Source organism: Culicoides brevitarsis, chromosome 1 (genome assembly GCF_036172545.1).
Source record: "Culicoides brevitarsis isolate CSIRO-B50_1 chromosome 1, AGI_CSIRO_Cbre_v1, whole genome shotgun sequence".
In the NCBI taxonomy this organism is placed as follows: domain Eukaryota; kingdom Metazoa; phylum Arthropoda; class Insecta; order Diptera; family Ceratopogonidae; genus Culicoides; species Culicoides brevitarsis.
This window is the reverse complement of record NC_087085.1, coordinates 36,714,088-36,735,651: the sequence shown is the minus strand read 5'-3', so window position 1 is coordinate 36,735,651 and position 21,564 is coordinate 36,714,088. Positions and strand designations below refer to the sequence as shown.

Here is a 21,564-nt window from a genome sequence, read left to right as displayed (position 1 = left end):
TTTTTATTTTTTCTAACATTTTTTCGTTACTTTATTTTTTGCCATTCCAGTGACACAAAGAATTGACAAAAACGAAATGATTATAATTTTATTTAAAAAAATAGATAAAAAAAGTGTTAAAAAACACTAAAAATAAAACATTTTAAAAAACGAACTAAAAAGTAAAAAATAAGGGCTTTAAAAACGCACTAAAATGATTTGTTTATTCATTATTATTAAATTGGTAAAACGGATGTCTGAGAATAAGAATTTTCACGAAAATGGAAATAAATCATAAAAAGTGACGTTTTAATGCTAATATTAGCGAAAAAAAAAATATTTTTATAAATTTCACTTTGTTTTGGTGTCTTATGATTAAGGAGAAAATCGATTGTCTGACGCATTTCAGATTTTTGTATTTAATTTATTTTTATTTTTTCTTACATTTTTTCGTTACTTTATTTTTTGCCATTCCAGTGACACAAAGAATTGACAAAAACGAAATAATTATAATTAAATTTAAAAAAAAGAGTATATATTAAATTAATTTCAGAATCTATTCATTGAAGGCAAGCATTTCTCCATAACTACATATTTACATTGAAAACGTCGAGGTATCACGAATTTTCCTATAATCAACATATTTCGAATGCTTGAAGACAGCAAACCACACACATGATGCACTTAGATACCTCGAAGAGCAAAGGACTTTATGCTCACTAGCAATTATTACTTGGAAATAGTATTCAATATTTTTTTTTACTAAAACTCAGGGCTCTTTCATATACACTGCGAGTTTTGTGTAATAAGGCGAATTTTTGTCGCCCTCCTCCGATTTTGTCGAAAAAAAAAATCAGGGGGAAAAATAAAAATTAAATTAAAAATTGGAATATTTTTTGAGATATTTTTGAATAAAAAATCATAAAGTGTAATAGAATTTATCAAAAAAAAAAATGTAAATTTGCTTAAAAAAGACGTTTTCTATTAAATACAGGTGAAAAAATTTTTAAAGTCACGTGACCAAAATAATTTTTTTTTCAAAAATTTTAATTTTGTAAGATTTTGTCAAATTTTTCTCTAATTTTGAGTTAAAATTAAAAAAAAAATAATTGATAAAATTTTTATAAAATAAAAAAGTAACGTTTAACATCCAAAAACGTTAAAAAATTACAAATAAAATATTTAAAAATATTTATTTTATTTTTTCCTGTCATGAAAATCCTCATGGGACAAAAAATGAAGAAATTAAATTTATTCGCCTAAAATCTAATTTTAAAAAAACAAAGAAGCACATTAATAGAGCAAATTGATTAATGACAAAAAGACCTGTTTCATGATAATTTTTATAAAATAATGCTCTACTTTAAGTATAAAATCTCTTGATCAAACGATAAAATCTTTATAGTCAAAAATGATTTCTTACCTGTTACTTGCTTGTCTTCTAACCTCATCATCTTGGGCTCAGTTTCTTAACGTTCAAACTGACAATGGCATGGTCAGAGGAACATATTTATATAAGGGAAACGTAAGACACTCGATTGCTTGGAAAGGCATCCCTTATGCCCAAGCAAATAGATTCGAACCATCCACTCGAGCTCGAAGATGGAACTCACCTTTAGATGCAACGAACTTCGGACCTTCCTGCCAACAAGATGTCAAAGAATCCTACTATGGATCCGTTTATTGGAACAAACTTCAAAGCATGAGCGAAAATTGTTTGAACTTGAACATCTACAAACCGATTTCAAGTTCAAGAGATCTTCCTGTTACTGTTTGGATTCATGGAGGAGATTTCCAATATGGAAGTTCAGCCTTAAATACTTTCGATCTAAGTGAATTTGCTGCAGCTACAAAAACAATTGCTGTTTCGTTCAATTACCGATTAGACATCTTTGGTTTCTTGAAAACGGGATTTATTGTCAAGGGAAATCTTGGGCTTTTAGATCAACAAAGAGCTATCAAGTGGGTTAGTAAAAACATTCATAGATTCGGAGGAGATCCAAATAGAATTACCTTAGCTGGCGAAGGAGCTGGAGGAATGTCAGTAAGTTTTCATTTGTTGTCTCCAAAAAGCTCAAAGTATTTTCAACAAGCGATCATTTTGAATGGAGATCCCATCAACAAATGGCATTTCGATTCAGCCCAAGAAGCTCTTGAAAAGTCGAAGCATTTTGCTGAGATCTTAGAATGTCCTGATGAGTTTGAAGAATCTTATGTCACCTGTTTGAAAGGCAAATCAGTGAAAAATATAATGGATGTCGTGCCAGAAACGCTCGTTGATACCTTTGATCGAATTCCATTCGCTCCAACAGTTGATTCGGAGTTTTTCAGCGACAATCCACGAAAGTTGCTGACAAAAGCGAAACACTTAAACGGAGTAAGAGTAATTGTTGGTATGAACGGTAATGCGGGTTCATTAGCATCTCGTGAATTCCTTCCCATGTCTGACAAAAATACCATGGATGAAGATACTTTTCGATTTTCCGTTGAAATGGCTCTTACCCCTTTCTCTGAAGAGCTACAAGAAAAAGCAATTGACTTTTACATTGAAAACGATCAAAAAGGCACAGATAATTTTGTAAAAACCTTCAACAACTTGGCTGGCGATTTGAAATATGGTTGCTCATCCCAAGAATTTGTCGATATCTTGCACGCAAAAGGAGCCGAAGTACAAAAATTATTTTTTAATCATCGTTCGCAGTACAGCAAATGGCCTCAATGGGCAGGCGTCGTACAACAAGACGAACTCATGTATATTCTTGGCGAACCCTTTCGACAAAATCCCGTTATAAATTTCACGGAAAGAGAAAGGCAATTGAGCAAGACACTAATGGCGATGTTTGGTAAATTCGTTAAGGAAGAACCGATGAAAAAATGGCCAAAATATGCCAAAAATAAGGTAGCTTTGAGGGTTCAAGATGGCGAATTGAAAACAATTGCAAACCACTTTTACCGCAAAAAGTTTTGTGATTTCTGGAAAGCTAATGAAAATTAATTTGACGTCACTATGAAGAAAAAAAAAATGCTTGAGTGACATTCATTGAATGAGCATAAATTTTTATTGGAAAGCGAAAAATGCTAATAAAACAAAACGGTTCGATAAAATTATTTTAATTACTCACGTACATTGGACGTCATTTTTGCAATAACTTGCTAATTTTAAAATGAAACTGCTGTGAGAATTTTTATTTTTTTTTTTGACTTAAAATTGGCTTGAGCGCATTTTTATGAAGTTTTTGAAGGTTTTTGGAATAATTTTAATGTTTATTTTAAATTATTAAATTTAATTAATTAATTTAAATTTTAAATTTTAAATTAATTAAAAATTTTATTTAATTTTAATTAATTAAAAATAAATAAAAAAATTATTTAAAATAAACTAAAATAAAAAGTATTCAATCAATTAATTAATTAATTAAAATTAATTAAAATAAATAAATTTTAATTTTAATTAATTATAAAAAATTTAATAAAATTAAAAAAATCAATAAATTAATTAATTTAATTAATTAATTTAATTAAATAATAATTATTAAAAATTAAATAAATTGAAAATTTTACATAAAAATGTATTTAACTTAATTAATTTAAAAATAAAAAAAAAAATATTTTTTAAACTGACAAAATTTTCTTGAGCTTCAGTAAGAAGATAAAACACCTCTTACCACAAAAGTGAAAAGTCAACAGTAAAGGTAATTGTCGAAATTTCCCGGAAACGAAAACAAATTAAAAGGTTCTTTTGTGAAAACGGACCCTAAGTAAGCACAAAAGAAGCTGATTATTTTTGTAAACAAATTTCTTTTGTGAAATAATTCCTTTTGCCTCGCTCGTTGTGTTGTTTGTCCATCAAACTTTCCTCTCCCCTCAACTCATGTTTTCTACGTGCCATGAAAAATCACAAATTTAATCATGTTAATCCCGTGCCTTGATAGAAAATGAGATTTGACAATGGTGTAATCATGAAAACAAAACAATTTTTCGGAGGGAGATCGGCGAAAAGCCTGATTGTACATAAAATGTACAAAAAATACTTTTTGCCATTGTTGAGCATAAAATCAACGAAAAAGAACAATGTTGTAACGGAAAAAAAGCAAAACTCGAAAAAAAGGGTCATCTTTATAAAATAATTTGCTGTTTATCCAGTGATCTTATTTTATTTTGTCTCAAAGATAATTTTTGTGTGTGAATAATGTGGCGGCATGGGAAAATTGCGGATTATTTTGTGTGTGTGTGCAAATGACGGAACGAAAATATTTGTTTTGAAAATATGCCAGAGTGAGTGAATTCTTACCTAATGTCTATGTTATTATTATTTCATGAAATGCTTTTCATGCAAAAGAGCAAAATTTTATTAACATACAACTGACTCCAAGGTTGACGTAATAAAATAATGCATTTTCTAGGTCATATATTTTTTATCGGTTATTCAATAAATGGCATAAAATGTCGCAATATTGAATCCTTTCTTTTCATCTATTTAATAAATTTTATTGTTATGCACATAAAATTGCATAAAAAAACAATTTCGAGTCAATTTAATTAAATTTTTACGAGAAAATTGTGACGAATGGGTTTTTGTATAAAATTTATGATCAGCAGTAGAGTACTTCCTGTTTTCAGTTCAAAGTTTTTGTTTGTAAAGAATTCAACAAGTAACGACAGTTCAGTAGTTGTCAATGTCAGAAATGAAATTTCCTTGTAATTTTTTTTTGTACAGGTTGTTTTGATAAATTTTGATATCATTTTTGCTATTCAATATTTTTTTCTTTTTTTTTAGATGTCCTTTTAAATTATTTTTTTTTTCACTGGGCTTTCGTTTGATCAGAATTTCGATTTGACATAGTCTTTCAGCGTGTTCTTAAAGTTTTTCACATTTTGGTGGTCGATCACAATTTCGTCTGACATCAATACACCTTTATAGATGACGGAGTTATGGACGACTGATGAAGTGCACGCTGGAGGTCTTAATTCTTAACATATAGGTTTGACGTTACGTAAACGTAAGTAAAAAATCTTGACAAATACTTTGGAAATAGACCATGTTGTACCTTGTAAATCATCAGCAGAGGATTTGTCTTGAATTTCTGAATCGAATTGTTGAAACAAATATCATTTGAAGTACGATGTTCTTCTCATCATTAAGAATTCTGAAAAAATTAAAGAGATTATTAAATAAATTTGAAAGAGGTTTTTGAATAATGATTTAAAACTTAAAAAAATTAATATAATTTAATGATAAAAATTTTATTTTTGATAAATTAAGAGAAAAAATATCAGTTAAACGCCCTGTACAATTTTTCGTTACAGTAATTTTCTTTAATTTTCCGCATAGATAATCACAGACAGCTTTTTAATTAAGCAAATTTTAATTTGTTGACAAACATGAAATCGATATAAAAATGTTTTATCTTTAATTCCTGAGAATTGTATTAATCGTCAAAATAGAAAGCCGTATCTGGCGGAGACGTCTGGTAAATTGAGAATGTCAAATGCGAATGGTTTGTCTCGCACAAAAGAAAAAATCGGAAAAGTAATTACTGAATTCATTCAAACATTCAATACGTAACTCAATCATCGAAAAAAAAATAAATTCTATTCAATGACTTGCGAATGTGTAATTTGCGTAAGCTTCTTTTTTGTTCAAATTCTCGTAAAATAAAAATTACACATAGGTACAAATTTAATATCTTTTCAATATATGAGCATTTTAAAAAGGAAATTTATGTTACGACAACATGTGTTTTTCTTCCACTTTTCTTGTTAAATCGTTTTTTATTGATGATATATATTCAAATAAAATGCGATTATTATAAAGGATGTGTACGAAAAAATTGATAATAATGTGTAAGCTTTACTTACATTTTCATAAAGATTTTTTGTTAAAGAATTTTGTTTATAGAAAAGGAGAAAAAATTGATTCTTTCTTAATTTTTTTCGTTCATATCTCATTAAATGTGTAATTTTTTCAATCAATATAAATAATCATGACACCATGTGCTGCTTCTATGAAAATATGAAAAGTTGATACACAAACTTTTAATGAAAATGTGATAAATATTAAGCGTTCATTTAGGGGAAAATTTATAAAAGACCTTCGTAAAGTTAATGACCTAAGCGCATTTTTTGTGTTAAGAAACTAATTTTTTTCTGATAGGAAAAAAATTATTTCATAGGAAACAACTTCAACTATAGAGACAGAAAATCGACTAATCATCAACCTTTTGTGAACATTTTTGAGCCCGAAAATTGTTTAGAGAAAAATCTACTTGTTTGTTAGTAACCATGTGACATTTTGACAATGAGGAGTACGAAAATGAGAAAGTTCTTGAAAAGGAAAGAAATTTTCTAAAAATTTTGGAAGAAATTTCTCATTTTCGTACTCCTCATTTCATAATGTCACATTATTGCATTTAAACAAGATTTTGTTCTAAACGAAATTCGGGTTCAAACATTTGTCGAATCGAAAGAGCTTGAAGATTAGTTGATTTTCTGTCTTTATAGTTGAAATTTTTCCTATGAAATCAAGAGTCCCCAGTTTGTTTAAATTTAGTGTAAAACTTACCTAAATGATGTTGAAGGCAGCTTCATTTAGCCATATTCTGTTCCTTATAAAAGATTTCTCATTTTCGTACTCCTCATCCTAAAAGGACAAAGACAAACTCCTAAAAAAAACCCTTTTAACAAAAATTTCTGAGAAATTTGTTAAAAATGATTTACCATAGAGCAAAAATTCTTTTCATATTTTTTTTTTTCTTTGACTTCAGGAGACACTTTTATTTATGTCTACAACTTTACTATAAGAATTTTCTTTAAATATTCCCAGAAGGCACATTACTTTTTTTTTGCTCTTCTATTTGTGCCACATGCTTGAACAAATGTTTTTGTTTTTTTATTTTATGATTTTCTTAGATTGCTTTTGATATTTTAGGACGCATTTTTTTTGCGCTCTTAGTTTCATTCATACAGAAACAATTGTCTGACGATGGCAAAACAAACCCACATCTTTGTTATTTCCCTTTTACCCGAAAACAAAAGGATGTGAGTTTTGTGTCAAAATTGACGTAAATTATTTATGGCACACAAATTGAATGGAAAAGTGTGTGAAAAGTGTTTCTCGCTGAGCGTGAACAAAGGAAAAGTGCTCACACATCTAAATTTTGTCAAGCCTGTAATTTCTTTTTTGCATAAAAAAAAATCTTTAAATCTTTGGGTTAACCTCTAAATTTTTTTTTTGAACAAATATGGGCGTTTTTGATGATTTTTGTTCGCGAATGAGGGAAAAACCTATTATCAAAGTTAATTAAAGTTGTTCGTTTTTTCGTCAAATTTTTTGTTTCCAAGATCAAAGAAAATCATCCTTGACCTCATTTTGTTCTCAATTTACCTTTTTATTATATTTTTTGTGTGAAAGATGTTCGTCCTGATATGATTGAGCCATTTGTGCGCCCACAAATCGTTTTGACAATAAAATTTAATAATAGACGGACACGATCAAGGACGATAGGTGCTCACTTTTACTTTACGCCAAAATAGAAATAAATATTTTACTACGAAAGACATGACCTAATAACCATTCACATTGAAGTGAATGTAAGTCATTGTCATTTTTTTGACAAACACAAAAATTCTTGCGTTACTCAAATAATTTACTCTGATCAATAGTCGCTTATCACGTGAATATTGACGAGACATCTTCGTCGAATGTTGTTTGTGTGACGGAAAAAAGGAAAAAAAATAGGTTATGTTTGATGAAAAAACAACGTACAATTTGTTCTTAATAGCAAAATCGATTCTATTTAAAGTACTTTTTCATTGAGATCTGCTTTGAATATTGAAAGAGACGTTTTACGTGAAATAATAAGAAATTCGCAAAAACAAGTTAAAATAACATCAACTGAGGTAGGGATGGTAATTTTATTTTTATCTTCAATTTATGTGAGGAATTTGAGAAATTTTGTTCTTTTATTGTGGTTTTGATTTTTCTTCGATTTTATGAAATTTTCTTCTTATACAATTTTTGCAAGTCTTTAAAGCTAAAATTTTCTCATTTTAAATGTCTGAATTTGAATATTTTCAAATTTTTGAGGTGTAAAATTAAATTTTGTGACCTCTGCATAGTTCAACTTAAGCATTTTTAGGGATCAAAAATCAAAATAGAAGCTTTTTGTAAGTCCAGAGCATATATTAGAAATTTCATAACTGTAAAAATATTTAAATTTTTTTAAACCTTTAAATAATTTCTTTCAATTTCCAAAAATAATCAAAATTAAACTTTCAAGGTTAATTCAAGGTCACAAAATTGAAATCGAGACTTTCAAACAAAAATATTCAAATTTGACCTTGTGAAGTTAAAAATTTTGAGTTTAAGACCTTTTTGACGTAAAACTCTCATTTTTTTATAACTAAGAGGTCTTAAACTAAAATTTTGACCTTCACAAGGTCAAATTTTAAAACCTTTTAAAAGAAAGTCAATTTCAATTTTGTGACCTTGAATTAACCTTGAATGTTTAAATTTGAAGATTTTTGAATTCAAGAGGCTTCAAAATTGAAATTGAGACCTCCAAAAATCTATTTTTAAACTGAAAAGATTTAAAAATCAATAAATTTGTCCCAAAATTTCTTCGAATTCAAAAATCTGAAGAAAAAAACTTTCAAAAAACCTTCCAACTACCCCTAATTTTCATCGAAATTACGCAAGAAACAACAATGAAAATTGAAAAGGAAAACAACAGAAAATCGTAAAAGGGACTAATGAACCGAAAACACCAAGAAAACATTTTTCCATCTTTCTTTCTCTTTTTTTCCTTCAGTGAAAAATAATGATTTAGTTCATCGTACGAAGATTACTTTAACTCGAGATGAATATCGTTCTCGAAAACTTGTTGCTTTATCTTATCTCACTTCAACTACAAGTACGCGTGGGTTCAGATCTGCGTAAAAACACTCCAAAACAAATAAAAAAAGAAATTGGCAATCAAATTCTTGGAAAAATTTATCATTCAATACTTTATTTGGTCTGATTATGATATTTTTTCCGTATTTTTCCGTTTTGTTTCCTTGCTTGTGTAACGAAATTGGCATCGAAAAAAAAATCAATAATCGAATTTTCCCTTTCAGAGTTCAAAAATGTCGATTTTAACGAGTATCAGGAAGATGTGAGAATCGTTTTTGTTCATTACAAGGGACCAATCTCATGTAACAAGACTATAACTAGACATCAAAAGAAAACTTTCAATAAAAATTAGCAAAAAAACCGCCAAAATGTACGGATTGTTGTTGGAAAATTTGGCGGAATACATCAAAGCCGTTTTCGGCGAAGACAAATGGGAGGAAATTCGCAAAGAAGCCGGAATTTCAAGTCCTTCATTTGGCACGCACACCGATTTCGACGAGTCTTTGTTGATATTTTTGGCAGAAACGGCACAAGAAATTCTTCAAATCGACGAAAAGGAGTTTATGGATCAGATGGGCGTTTATTTTGTCGAATTTGTGGGGCAATATGGCTATGACAGGGTCTTGTCGGTGTTGGGAAGGCATGTACGTGACTTTCTCAATGGACTGGATAACTTACATGAGTATTTGAAGTTTTCATATCCTTTGATGAGAGCTCCGAGCTTTATTTGTGAGAATGAGACGAGACATGGCCTTACACTGCATTATCGTACAAAGCGACGTGGTTTTGTTTATTACACAATGGGACAGATAAGAGAGGTAAGAAATCATAAAAATTCTCATTTTTAAAAAATTAGAAGAAAATTTTTATCCCAATGCACATTTTTCATTTTTTGCCCAGTTCACATTTAAATGTTTGCCCCAATGTGTATTTTTCATTATGTTCCATTGTAAAATTTCATTTTTAAAAGAAAAGAATTCAAATACTGAACCAATTTCAATAAACATTAAAAATTTTCAACCCAGTGCACAATTTAAAAATTTTAATGCAAATTTCTTTTATTTTTTCCAATATGTGAAAAAGATGAAATTTTACAATAGGATACTTTCTAAAATACACATTATGACAAAATTCTTGAATATAGTTAGGGAAAAAATGAAAAATATGCATTGGGTTTAAAAATTTACGACGACAACTTCTTAATTATTTCGAAAATTTGAAAAATATTTCCATCCCAATGCACATTTTAATTTTTTTGCCCAGTTTACATTTTAATTTTTGTCCTATGGAGTATATAACATTATGTTAAATCGTTCTAAAATGCAAAACAAATTTATATTTTGAATCTACCCCAATAAACATTTAAAAATTTTAGCCCAAAGCACATTTTGAAAATTTTAAATGAATATTGGGGTAACTTCAGAATATGAAAAAAGTTTAAAAAGATGAAAATTTGAATTAAAACATAATTTAAAATACACATTAGGGTAAAATTCATGAATTTAGCTTGGAAAAAAAATCAAAAATGTGCATTGGGGCGAAATAATTTCTAATATTTCTTTCACAGGTCGCTCGTCACTTTTATCAGAAAGACATGGAAATAGAATTAATCAAGTCTGATTTACTGGGCGAAACGTGTCATTACACATTTCAACTATCCTTCGACAATCGGGCATTTTCATTAGCTACGCTCGCCATGACGCGCGAGGAAAAGCATTTGCCGATATCAGCATCTGTTTTATTTGAAATTTTCCCGTTTTGCGTTGTTTTTGGCTCTGATATGGTAGTTCGTAGTATAGGCAATTCCCTCATGGTGATTCTCCCGGATCTGCTGGGCAAGAAAATTATCGCTTGGTTTAGTCTCAAAAGACCTTTGATTGAGTTTAAATTCACAACGGTGAGTTTTTTCTTCTTTTAAAATAATTTTTAGTCAATTTAATTTTTTTTCTGTGATAAATTTTAGATTTTAAATCGAACAAACAACATTTTCGAGCTTGTCACGAACAAACCAGTGAAGGAGGCACCCCAATTAGATCGCAAATCGCAGTTAATGCTGAGTCAGCAGGAGCGTGATGCGGAAGGCGAACGTCGATTACGCCTCAAGGGACAAATGATCTACATGGAAGAGTGGCAAATGATTATGTTTCTCGGCACGCCCGTCATGCCCAAGTTAACGTCGTTAATAAGCACCGGATTGTACATCAACGATTTGTCCATGCATGACTTTAGCAGGTAATTTATGACGTGTTTTCCGCAAATTTTCCCTTTTATCGTCAATTTTTGGCCAATTTGCAGAGATTTAATGTTAGCCGGCACGCAACAATCTGTCGAACTGAAACTCGCATTGGACCAAGAGCAGCAAAAATCGAAAAAACTCGAGGAATCGATGCGAAAACTTGATGAGGAAATGCGACGTACTGATGAGTTGTTGTATCAAATGATCCCAAAACAGGTTGCTGATAGATTGCGACGCGGCGAAAATCCAATAGATACGTGCGAGATGTTTGATAGTGTCTCAATTTTGTTTTCAGATGTCGTCACTTTTACAGGTGAGTGATTTATTTATTGGATTTTATTGGAAAATTCAATTTTTTTTAAATTTTGAAAAAAATGTTTAAAAAATTTTTTTGTTTTTGTTGAATATTTAATAAAATTTTTTTTTAATTTAATTTTTATTTTTAATTAATTTTTTTTAACAAAATTTTATATTTTAAAATTGAATTTTTAATTATTTTTTTTTTAATTTTTCTATATTTTTTTAATAAAAATTTATAAAAGCTTAATATTGAAAAGAAAAAAAAAATTTTTTTTCATAAAAAAATTTAACAAAATCACAAAAAACTAAACTAAAATTTGTGAAACTAAAATTTTTCTCTAAAGAAAAAAATTTAAAAAAAAAAATATTAAAAAGTATAAAAACTAATATTTTGCTATTTTTTTAAAAAAATTATTTAAATTTTAATTTTTAAAAACAACTTAATTAATTTATTGAAATTAAATTTATCTTTTTTTAGATTTTTTTTAAAGAAAATTTTTTTTTAAATTAATTTTTAATTTAATTTAATTTTTTTTTAATGAGTTTTTTTTTAAATATTTTAGTAAAAAATAATTATTTTAAAATTAAATTTAATAAAATTTTAAATGATTTTTTTTTAAATATTTAATATTATTTTTTTTTTAATTTTATATTTAAAAAAAAAAATATTAAATATAATGTAAGAAAATAATTTTTGGTTCGTTACAAATTTTTTTTTTCATTTTTTAGGAAAAAAAAATTAAGCTTATTGACTTACAAAAAATAATATTTATTTTAAAACTTACCTAAGACCCGACATAAGAATAATTGAAATGCGATATCATTTGCCCAAAAAATCCTCTTTTCCATGAAAAGTCATTTTCGTCTGTGACAATCCAATTGCACAAAAAGGTATCAACTTGATTATTAATAATTTCCATCAAATCTGTGCCATCATCTGTGAATTTCCCACACTTTCCGAGAAAAAAACTACAAATATTATGTTCACATGCGGTAATAAATATCAACATTGTGGCGAAATTGAAGACGATTCTCATGCCCCAAATTTGTTGTCATAACATGGATAGAAACAACAACAACAACAACACGACCTACACACAAATTTTTCCAAGTTATGCTAATTTACGAACAGTTGTTACTTACAGCAGTCGACATCGTCTCCTTACTCCTTTTTTTCTCCCGTTGCGATAAAAGCAGAAAAAAAAGTTGAAAACTTTTGTTTTTATTTGCAGAAATATGCTCACGCATCACCCCGATGGAGGTTGTATCTATGTTAAATGCAATGTACTCAATTTTTGATACGCTTACCGAGAAAAATGGTGTTTATAAGGTGAGTTTAACACGAGTTTCGTCTGTGATTTGATAACTTTTTGCTTACCTTCGACGACGACGACAGCGACATTTATTTGTACAATCTGTTTAATGATGTGAAACTGTAATTAGTCGCGCTGTGTTGCCATACTAATGATTTCACTGTCTCTTAATCCCGTAATAACAAGCCTAATACTCTTTCTCTCCTCGCGTAATCTGCTTTTGCCGAAAAACAACAATCTAACGACCGTTAATTTTTGTGCTGTAGGTAGAGACAATTGGGGATGCCTATATGGTTGTGTCAGGTGCTCCGGAGAAGGATCAGAATCATGCCGAGAAGACGTGTGACATGGGATTGGATATGATTGATGCGATAACAGATCTAAAGGATCCCTCGACCGGACAACATTTGAGGATTCGTGTCGGAATTCATTCGGGAGCAGTTGTTGCGGGAGTCGTTGGGCTGAAAATGCCGCGTTATTGGTAAGTTTTGATCTAATTTCATCAAAATTTCGAAGAAAAAATTTTGAAATGTGCATTGGGATGAAAATTCAAATTGTACATTGGGTTAAAAATTCAAATTGAAATGAAAATTTTGACTTTTGAGTAAGAAAATAGTAAAATTGTGTTAAAACTTTTAAGTAAGAATCAAAAAATGTGAGCTGGGATAATATTTTGATATGTACAATGGGATGGAAATTTGAAATATTTTTGAAAAATACGCATTGGGAATAAAATACTTAGTGGCAAAAAATTAATTTTTGCGTCGAAATATGGAAGTGAGAAAATTAAAAATGTGCACTGGGCTTACAATTTTAAATGTTTTTTTGGGATTTAATCAAAATTTTTGGGAAAAATCTGCGTTAAAAATTTCAATGGAAATAATGTGCATTGGGTTAAAATTTCAAAAATCAAGAAAATTTCGAGAAAAATTTAAAATGTGAGTTGGGTCGAGATTTTAAAACGCAAAAAAAAATAAAATTTCGTTGAACATTTATCAGTGAATAATTTTTAAAAATTCATTCAAAAATTTAAAAAATTAGTTTAAATTTTAATAAAAAAAAATTTTTAAAAAAATGGGTCAAATATACTAAATGTGCATTAGGGTCAAAATTTTTAATTTTCGTTTAAAAAAAATCCGAATCAGGATGAAAATTAAAAAAGAATTTGAGAGAATTTAAAAATTAAAGAGTCAAAAATGTGGATTGGGCTTAAAATATTTAATATTTAAAATTGTCGTCTGATTTCTAAATTTAAAAAAAAAAATCTTAAAAAAAATTACTTGAATTTTTTTTTAATTTTTAGCTTATTTGGCGACTCCGTGAACACTGCATCTCGCATGGAGTCAAGTAGTCAACCGATGAAAGTTCATATCTCTCACACGACGAAAAAGGCATTGCCCAAACGGTATATCGTACAAGAACGTGGTGATATTGATGTCAAAGGAAAAGGAGCGATGAAGACATATTGGTTAGAATCGTGTGAAGGAAGGTTTGTCTTCTTATCAATTTTTCATGCAAATTTTTTCTTTAAATTTTATTTTATTCAGAAAACCTCTTGATCATCCCGTGACATCCCAAATCAAGATGATTGACATGTCGCAACGGAAACCGGTGCCCGTTTTGCAACAACCTCCGATTCCGGGTGAATCGCTTCCGTCGTCGCGTCGCGAAAGTCTTGTGCCTTCGAGACCCGAAACCGCCAAGAAAGACACGAAATACTCGCCTGTTACCTTTGAGGAAGTCGCAAAACGGAGTCTCGTCAATTCGCCACGAAGCGCCAGCGGATCTGCACGTGGAAGGCGTAAGTTTTTCCTTTGAAAAAAAAATCAATAAAAAAAGTATTTTAATATTTTTTTCACAGAAACTCGGTCAAATTCCATCGCAGCACACGGTACAATGTCCCCGAGCGATGTTTTTGGGTCGTTGGTATCCGATACGGAGGAATTTTTGGAAGATCTCAATCATCGTCACTCAATTTCGAGCAACATGTCGTCGCCACGTTCCTCGCACTTTTGCAGTCCCTCCGGGAATTTCAGGCTGCCAAGTGCGCCCTTGAATAAAGGCAATCATGTAAGAGCTTTTTTATCGAAAAAAAAAAGAAAATCGAAAGAAAATTAATTTATTAATGCATCGTTTGTAGGTCGATCACAGCAAAGCACTCGTAAACAACAAATCCAATTCGATAGAGAAGTCCACGGGAAAAGTTAATGAGAAACGATCCAAATTCAAGTCGAAACACAATCGCTTTCAGGCACTCGAGCAACTTGACAAGATGGTCGAGAACATGAACGAAAACAACCAAGATTTACCTGGCATGTGTTACACAGCGATGCCAAACTCCGTTTCTGATGGCAATATGTACAAAGGTCTTCTTACCAGGTGCGTTTTATTTTTGTTCATTAATTACAGAGTGTTTTTTTTTTAATTTTTCATTTTAATTTTTTTTTAAATTTTTTGAATTTTTAAAATTTACATATTTAATTAATTTTTTGAGCATTTAATTTAATTTTTAAATATATTTCATAAATTTTATTATTTTGAATTAAAAAAAAAATAATTAATTTTTAATTAAAAAATATTTTAAGATATTGCAAAAAAAAATGTTTGAAAACTAATATTTTGATTTTTAAAATAATGATTTTTTATAATTATTATTAATTCTTTAAAATAATAATTTTAATTTTGAATATTTTAAAATAAAAAAAAATTATAAAATTATTTTTTACGGTCAACAAATATTTAAATTTGCTTAAAAAATTATATTTTAGCTAAAAAATTAAAAAAAATATTTTTTTTTTATTTTTAATTATTTAATTTAATAATAATGAATTTTAAAAAAATTTAAAATAAAAAAAAATAAATTTTAATGAAAAATTTCACAAAAAAACACTCTGTACACTCCTAAAAATTTTTAACTTAATACCTTTCATTAAGTGACATTTTACCTGTCCGCCGTGTACGAAATCCTTTTTTCTCATCCCCCTTCTTTTTTTATTATTTCAACAGAAGTCCCACTCATCATCATTGCCATTGTCACAATTATGCGCCCAACATACCGAATAGCGTGAGTTTTACCAACGCAAAGGATCAACATCAGTGTTGTACGGGCTATCATGACAGACATCGCATGCATACACACGCTTGTACAATTTTATAAAAGAATCTTGCAAAGAGCCAGGCGCTCGTCTTTTAATGCACCACCGACAGCTACAAGTTTAATGATTATATGGCTCAAAAAGTAAAATTTTTAATTTTTTGACGGAATGAGTGCTCTTCTGATGACAATTCAAATAATATTCAGTCAGAACTTAACGAGTTTTAGGATCAATGATAGCTTTATTAGATGATAAAAATAATTAAAAGAATATTTTTAGAGATACGTTGTCGTAAGACGCGACATTAAAGGCATATCCAACTAATCATTTAGTGAAAAAATAATAATAATTAAGTAAATAAATTAGAAAATGAGAGGAATTGATGTAAAAAAAAGTTTTAGAAGCAACAAACAGAATTTAGGATAGTTTTCTTCCAGTATTATTTTTTTTTTGAAGCACAGAGAAAAATCAACTCAGAGCTTTTAGTAAAAAAAAAATTTCATGAAAAAATCGAGCTTCTCAACGGGATTTCGTCTGGAAATGTGACGAATTCATTCTAGTCAATCATAAAAATAAATAAATAAAATATCTTCATAAATATTCTTAATTAATTAGAAACAAAAATTTTTGTTTGCACAAATTATCAATGAACAGACTAATTACTTAAAAATATTTTCTTGTTTGAAAAACAGAATTTAAAAAAAATTTCTTGATGAAAAGTTGTCTAATCAAATATTTATAAATACATTTAAAATATTGTTATGTATAAAAAATATTTAGAATTTCTGTTATTATTATTATTTTTAGTAAAAAATGAGCAAAGTTTAATAAAAAATAGTGATGATTAATTTAAAAGCATTTTTTTTAATTATTTAAATTGATGGATATTTTTTTTTTAATTTAGTTTTTTGAATTAAATATGGATAAAAAATAATATTTTTTTAAATGTTTTTCATAATAGAAGGTAAGAAAAAAAATTGAACCAAAATGCCATGGAAATCTAAGAGTTTGATAGGATTTTTAAAAAAATATTAATTTTAAAGTAATTTTTTATTGTTAATTTTTTAATTGTTTAATAAAAAAATGTTCGTAATAATTTTATTTTTAATTAAATGTATCTGAAAATTTTGATTTTTTTTAAATAATAAAATATTAAAATTTATTAATTAATTAGTTTTTTTTATAATAATTTTAATTGTTTATTTATTAAATTATTTTAATTTTAAATTTATTAAATTATTTAAATATTTTATAATTATTAAATTTTTAAATTAAATATTTAAATGAAAATTAAAAAATAAATGGAAAAAACTGAATAGAAACCGCAAAAATTTATCTTAAATGTTTAGCTTTAAAACCTTTTGTTTGGTAAATGTTTACTCTTTTATTGAAATTCAAGACACGTGCAACTGAATTCATAGTTTACACATAATCTACATCGTGAAAAAGGTAAGCTACATAAAAGAATGCCCGATGAGTTGTAAAATGACATGAAAAATATTGAAAAAAGATAAAAAAAAATCGATTCTTCAGCAAAAAAAAAACAAACCTTTTAAAGATCAAATATTCAAAATATTATTCTTAAATATTTACGAATTTTTTTTATTTATTTTTTTAAATTTAATTCAAAAAATTTCCTTTTAAAACCTTAAGTTTTTAACAAAAAATTAAAAATTTAATAGAAAAAAAAATATTTTTTACTGAATACTTTTGATTATCTAAAACTAAAATAATTCTATCATAACAAATTTTCCTCTTATAAATATTTTCTAAAATTCTCTAAAATAAATCTTTGTCATTATCAGCCACACAAAATACAAAATGAGTCCCTGAATGGTAAACACAACTGTATAATGCAACACTTTCAGCTTCTTTTGCTTCTTCAATGCCACGGGAATCGTACTTTCATCTTCGTGCGCCAAAAACCAACGCATGCCAAACAACGATTCCGTGATATATTTGTACCAATTTACCTGTCCCATGTCGAAAAACAGCCACTTTCGGTCATTTGTATCAAGTTTACTCCACAATTCCTGAAAAATTGCACAAATTTTAATTTAATTTGCTTTTAATTGCTGAATTAAGTGACTTTGGATGACTCACCGAGACATTGTTGTCGTGCCAAATCCACTCGTTGAAGTAAAAATACGGCAAATGCTTCATCATTAAGTCAATTTTCTCGTAAATTGGCATCAGACGGAACTTTTTGCGCATCACGAGCATCACAAAGTCGACAAAGAACGCCGGAATGATGTGGTAGAGGAAGTGCAAAGTCTTTGCCAAGTGATAATTGCTCGCAATCGTGAACGTCGTGTACCATGCCGTATTTTTGAGGGGAATTTTATCCGTTGCCGTTAGACTGATGTCGATGTAATTTTTGTACGTGATTTTGTTGGATTTCTTTGGCACAAAATTGTAGACGGGAATTTCGGTGCGTTGGTGCTTCGTCATGGCAATGTCCCAGGCGCACGCTAAAATGGCACTAACGCACATGTCAACGGGCACAAATTCGCACGGGCTTTGTCCGTTCATCATGAAAACGCGAACGCCGCCTTTTGCAGCGCCGTATAACACGCCGATGGGGCCGTACATGCTGTTTGTCCATCCTGTTACGGGATCGCTGTATGATGGCATTACTGAAATTAAAAAAAAAATTAATTAAATTTTTGTGGAAAGAATTTTTTCTTATTTAAATTTTTATTTTTTTTTATTTAAAATATTAAAAAAATAAAATAAATTAACAAAATTTTTAAAAATAATTTAATTTAATAATTTAAATTTTTTTCATTCATTTTTTGGGAATTTTTTTATTGAATTTTTTTTATTAAAATTTTTTATTAATTTTTTAAATTTTTAATTAAAATATTTTTTTTAATTATTTTTTTTAAATTAATTAATTAATTTTTTTTTCAGATTTTTTTCAAAATTATTTTTTTAATAATAAAAAATAATTTTTTTATAGGAAAAAAAATTAACTAATTAATAATTTTTTTATTTATTTTTTAGTTTAATTATTTTTTTAAATTTATTAATTAATTTATAGGAAAATAAATTATTTTTTTTATTAAAAAAATTTATTTAATTTAATTTAATTTTTTTATAAATGATTTTTTTTAATGATATTTTTATTTTTGAAATTAATATTTTTTTTATTTTTTTTTTACTTTTTTGGTATAACTTCATAATTCTGCATTTATCTCTCAAATTCATTTAGAATGCGTTAAAAAGTAAAATCGAGAATTAATAAGACATTAGAATTAAAACTAGTTTGATTTAAAAATAAATATTTATGAGGTTGTCGTTCAAAATAACTCGAGACAGAAAAACTTGTTAATTTATCTCTGAGTGACAATCGTTTAATTGCGAAAAATTATCAAACACTTACCGATTGCAGGTCTAAAGATGACTGTTGGGAGATTTTGCGCCGTTTTATTGGCAACTGCTTCGGCGATATTTTTCGAAAATACATAAGAATTTCTAAAATCATCCAAAAATGCTCGTTCTGCCGAATTCAGGACCTCATCGTTCACATAATTCATGATATTGGGCATGTCCATTTTCGGTTCGTACACTTTTTCGCGGATTTCCGTGCGATTGCAGTTCGAAAAGGCGGTTGAAACATGCACGAAAGCACATAAATTGCTGATTTTGTGACATAAAGCGATGACATTTTGTGTGCCGCGTACGTTGATGTTGAGTGCTGTGGCGAGTTTTTCATTAAATTTGACCGTTGCAGCAACATGAAGTACTATGTTGACCTCTTGACACAAGATTTGATATTCTTCAGGTGAAATTCCGAGACTAAAAAAAATTTGCTTTTAGTTTAAGTTTTTTTTTTAATTTTTTTTTTTGAAAAACTTTTTGTCACATGATTCACAAAAAAATTTAAGATTTGTTAAAAAATTATTTTTTTTAATAAAATTTAATTTAATTTAATTAAAAAAAATTAATTTAATATTTTTTTTTGTATTTTGATTTAATTTATTGAAATATTCCTTTAAAAAAAATAAAATTTAATTCAAAATTTTTATTTCATCAATTTTTGGAAAAATATTTCTTTAAACAAAATAAATATCATTAAAAATAAATAATTTTTATAATTAATAAAAAATCATAAAATTTTTTAAATAATATAATTTTTATTTTTCCTTAAATTTTATTTTTATTTTATTAATTTAATTTAATTTAATTATTTTTTTTTCAAATTTTATTTTTCGATATTAAATAAAATAAATTAAATTTTTTAAATCACATTTTTTATTTAAAAAAATAATTTTGAATATTTTTTTGACAAAAAGTTTCACATGAACTCAGATTAAATTTTTAAATTATTTTTTTCTCACTTTTCTTTCGATATATCACCAGACACGCAAAAAATTTTCTTGTTAAAACTTGGATTGGATTTTTTAATTGTGTCAAATAACTGAAAAAGACAAAAATCACTTAAAATTTATTTATTTGTCAATTTTAAATATTTTCCCACTCACTGGATCTCGACAAATATCATCGATTCTCTGTTGCCACGATTTTCCTTTTTTGTCTCTAATTAATATAAATAATTTATTTATTTCACAACATCGCAAAATTTTCTCGACAAGCGATTGACCTATAAAGCCAGTTGCTCCTGTTAAAAAAATGTTTTTATTTTTATAGAATTCCTTAATTGGCGTCGAGGTTAATTGCTGATTTTGCGTTAAATTGTTCACATTCTGTGTCATCATTTTTTTATTTGTTTGTTTAAATTTGATTTTCAAATAATTTTTATTTATTTATTTTTTTTTAAATTTTTTTTAGATCAGTAGCACAATAAAATATTTAGTCCAAAAACAAAAATAAATTTTAAGCGCGATAATTTTTAACCGATTTTAACGCGTCAAAAGACAAACAACGAATCAAACTGAAACGATGCAAGCAGCAAGTATTTATAAGTTTTTTTTCTCTCTCTTTCTTCGCAAATAACGAAACTATTGCAGAAAATGCGACCCACAAAGTTCCAGGCAGCAACGACTACTATACGGAAGATTCTGTTTCTACAAGCCGGGTGGTTTGACTTCCTTTATTCCGCTACGTCGACGCGTCTCGTGCATTAGCTAATTCGGGACCTTGAATGTTAGAGCTGTAAAATTTGCTAAACTGGTTTAGTCATTTGAATTTTTTTTTTCGTGCAAAAATAAAAATATTTTTTTGCTTACGCAGAAATTTCTACGTCTTACTGAATGAATTTCAGTGTCAATGTTACGATAAACCTGAAATTACATAAAAACACACTAAAATTAGCATGACGGTTCAACAACATTTGAATGGGAAAAATAAGACGCAAGAAATCTTCTTTTTTTTCTTGTTTTTGTGTCTCCTTTTTGCATGAATTTGAGTTTTTTTTATTGCATTTGCGTCAAAGGCGATTTTAGTATTTGCGTAAGAAGAACTTTTAGAATTTTTTTTATGGTTTTTTGGCAAAAATTAATAGCATTTGATTAAGGATGATTCATTTATAATTATGTATAATTTTGAGTATATTAAGCAAATTGATGACTTTGCAAAAATTAAAAAAAAGTAAAAAAATAATTATTTGTTTTCATTAAAATCGTGTTATGAATGAACGACGCCAATACTTGCAATTTCAACGTAATTGATCTGTGTAATAAATGCACTTTTTAATTACACGTGTTGTTTGTATTAATACATTAAAAAGGAAATTTATTGAATTAAGAGTTGAAATTTATTGTGAAAATAAAATAAAGTTCTTTG

At 27.8% G+C, this 21,564-nt stretch overlaps 3 protein-coding genes across 3 annotated transcripts; 2 read left to right on the top strand and 1 right to left on the bottom strand.

Annotated features, from left to right (window-relative positions):
• The first annotated feature begins 1,431 nt into the window (after positions 1–1,431).
• On the top strand, positions 1,432–3,107 carry LOC134836945 (acetylcholinesterase-like). Its single transcript, XM_063852233.1, has one exon. The coding sequence runs from the start codon at positions 1,472–1,474 to the stop codon at positions 2,972–2,974; it is 1,503 nt and encodes a 500-aa protein (XP_063708303.1). The 5' UTR covers positions 1,432–1,471; the 3' UTR covers positions 2,975–3,107.
• Positions 3,108–9,240: 6,133 nt separating this feature from the next.
• On the top strand, positions 9,241–15,878 carry LOC134837755 (soluble guanylate cyclase 88E-like). The gene is made up of 11 exons (XM_063853141.1): positions 9,241–9,690; positions 10,440–10,769; positions 10,836–11,104; positions 11,168–11,421; positions 12,641–12,738; positions 12,988–13,202; positions 14,025–14,210; positions 14,269–14,522; positions 14,583–14,791; positions 14,862–15,100; positions 15,728–15,878. The coding sequence occupies exons 1-11, from the start codon at positions 9,241–9,243 to the stop codon at positions 15,876–15,878; spliced, it is 2,655 nt and encodes an 884-aa protein (XP_063709211.1).
• A 1,552-nt stretch (positions 15,879–17,430) lies between these two features.
• LOC134837754 (fatty acyl-CoA reductase wat-like) lies at positions 17,431–20,537 on the bottom strand. Its single transcript, XM_063853139.1, has 5 exons — positions 20,304–20,537; positions 20,160–20,239; positions 19,202–19,617; positions 17,920–18,452; positions 17,431–17,849 (listed from the first exon to the last, which is right to left on the bottom strand). Exons 1-5 carry the CDS (start codon positions 20,535–20,537, stop codon positions 17,586–17,588), a joined length of 1,527 nt encoding a protein of 508 aa, XP_063709209.1. The 3' UTR covers positions 17,431–17,585.
• Between the last annotated feature and the right edge of the window lie 1,027 nt (positions 20,538–21,564).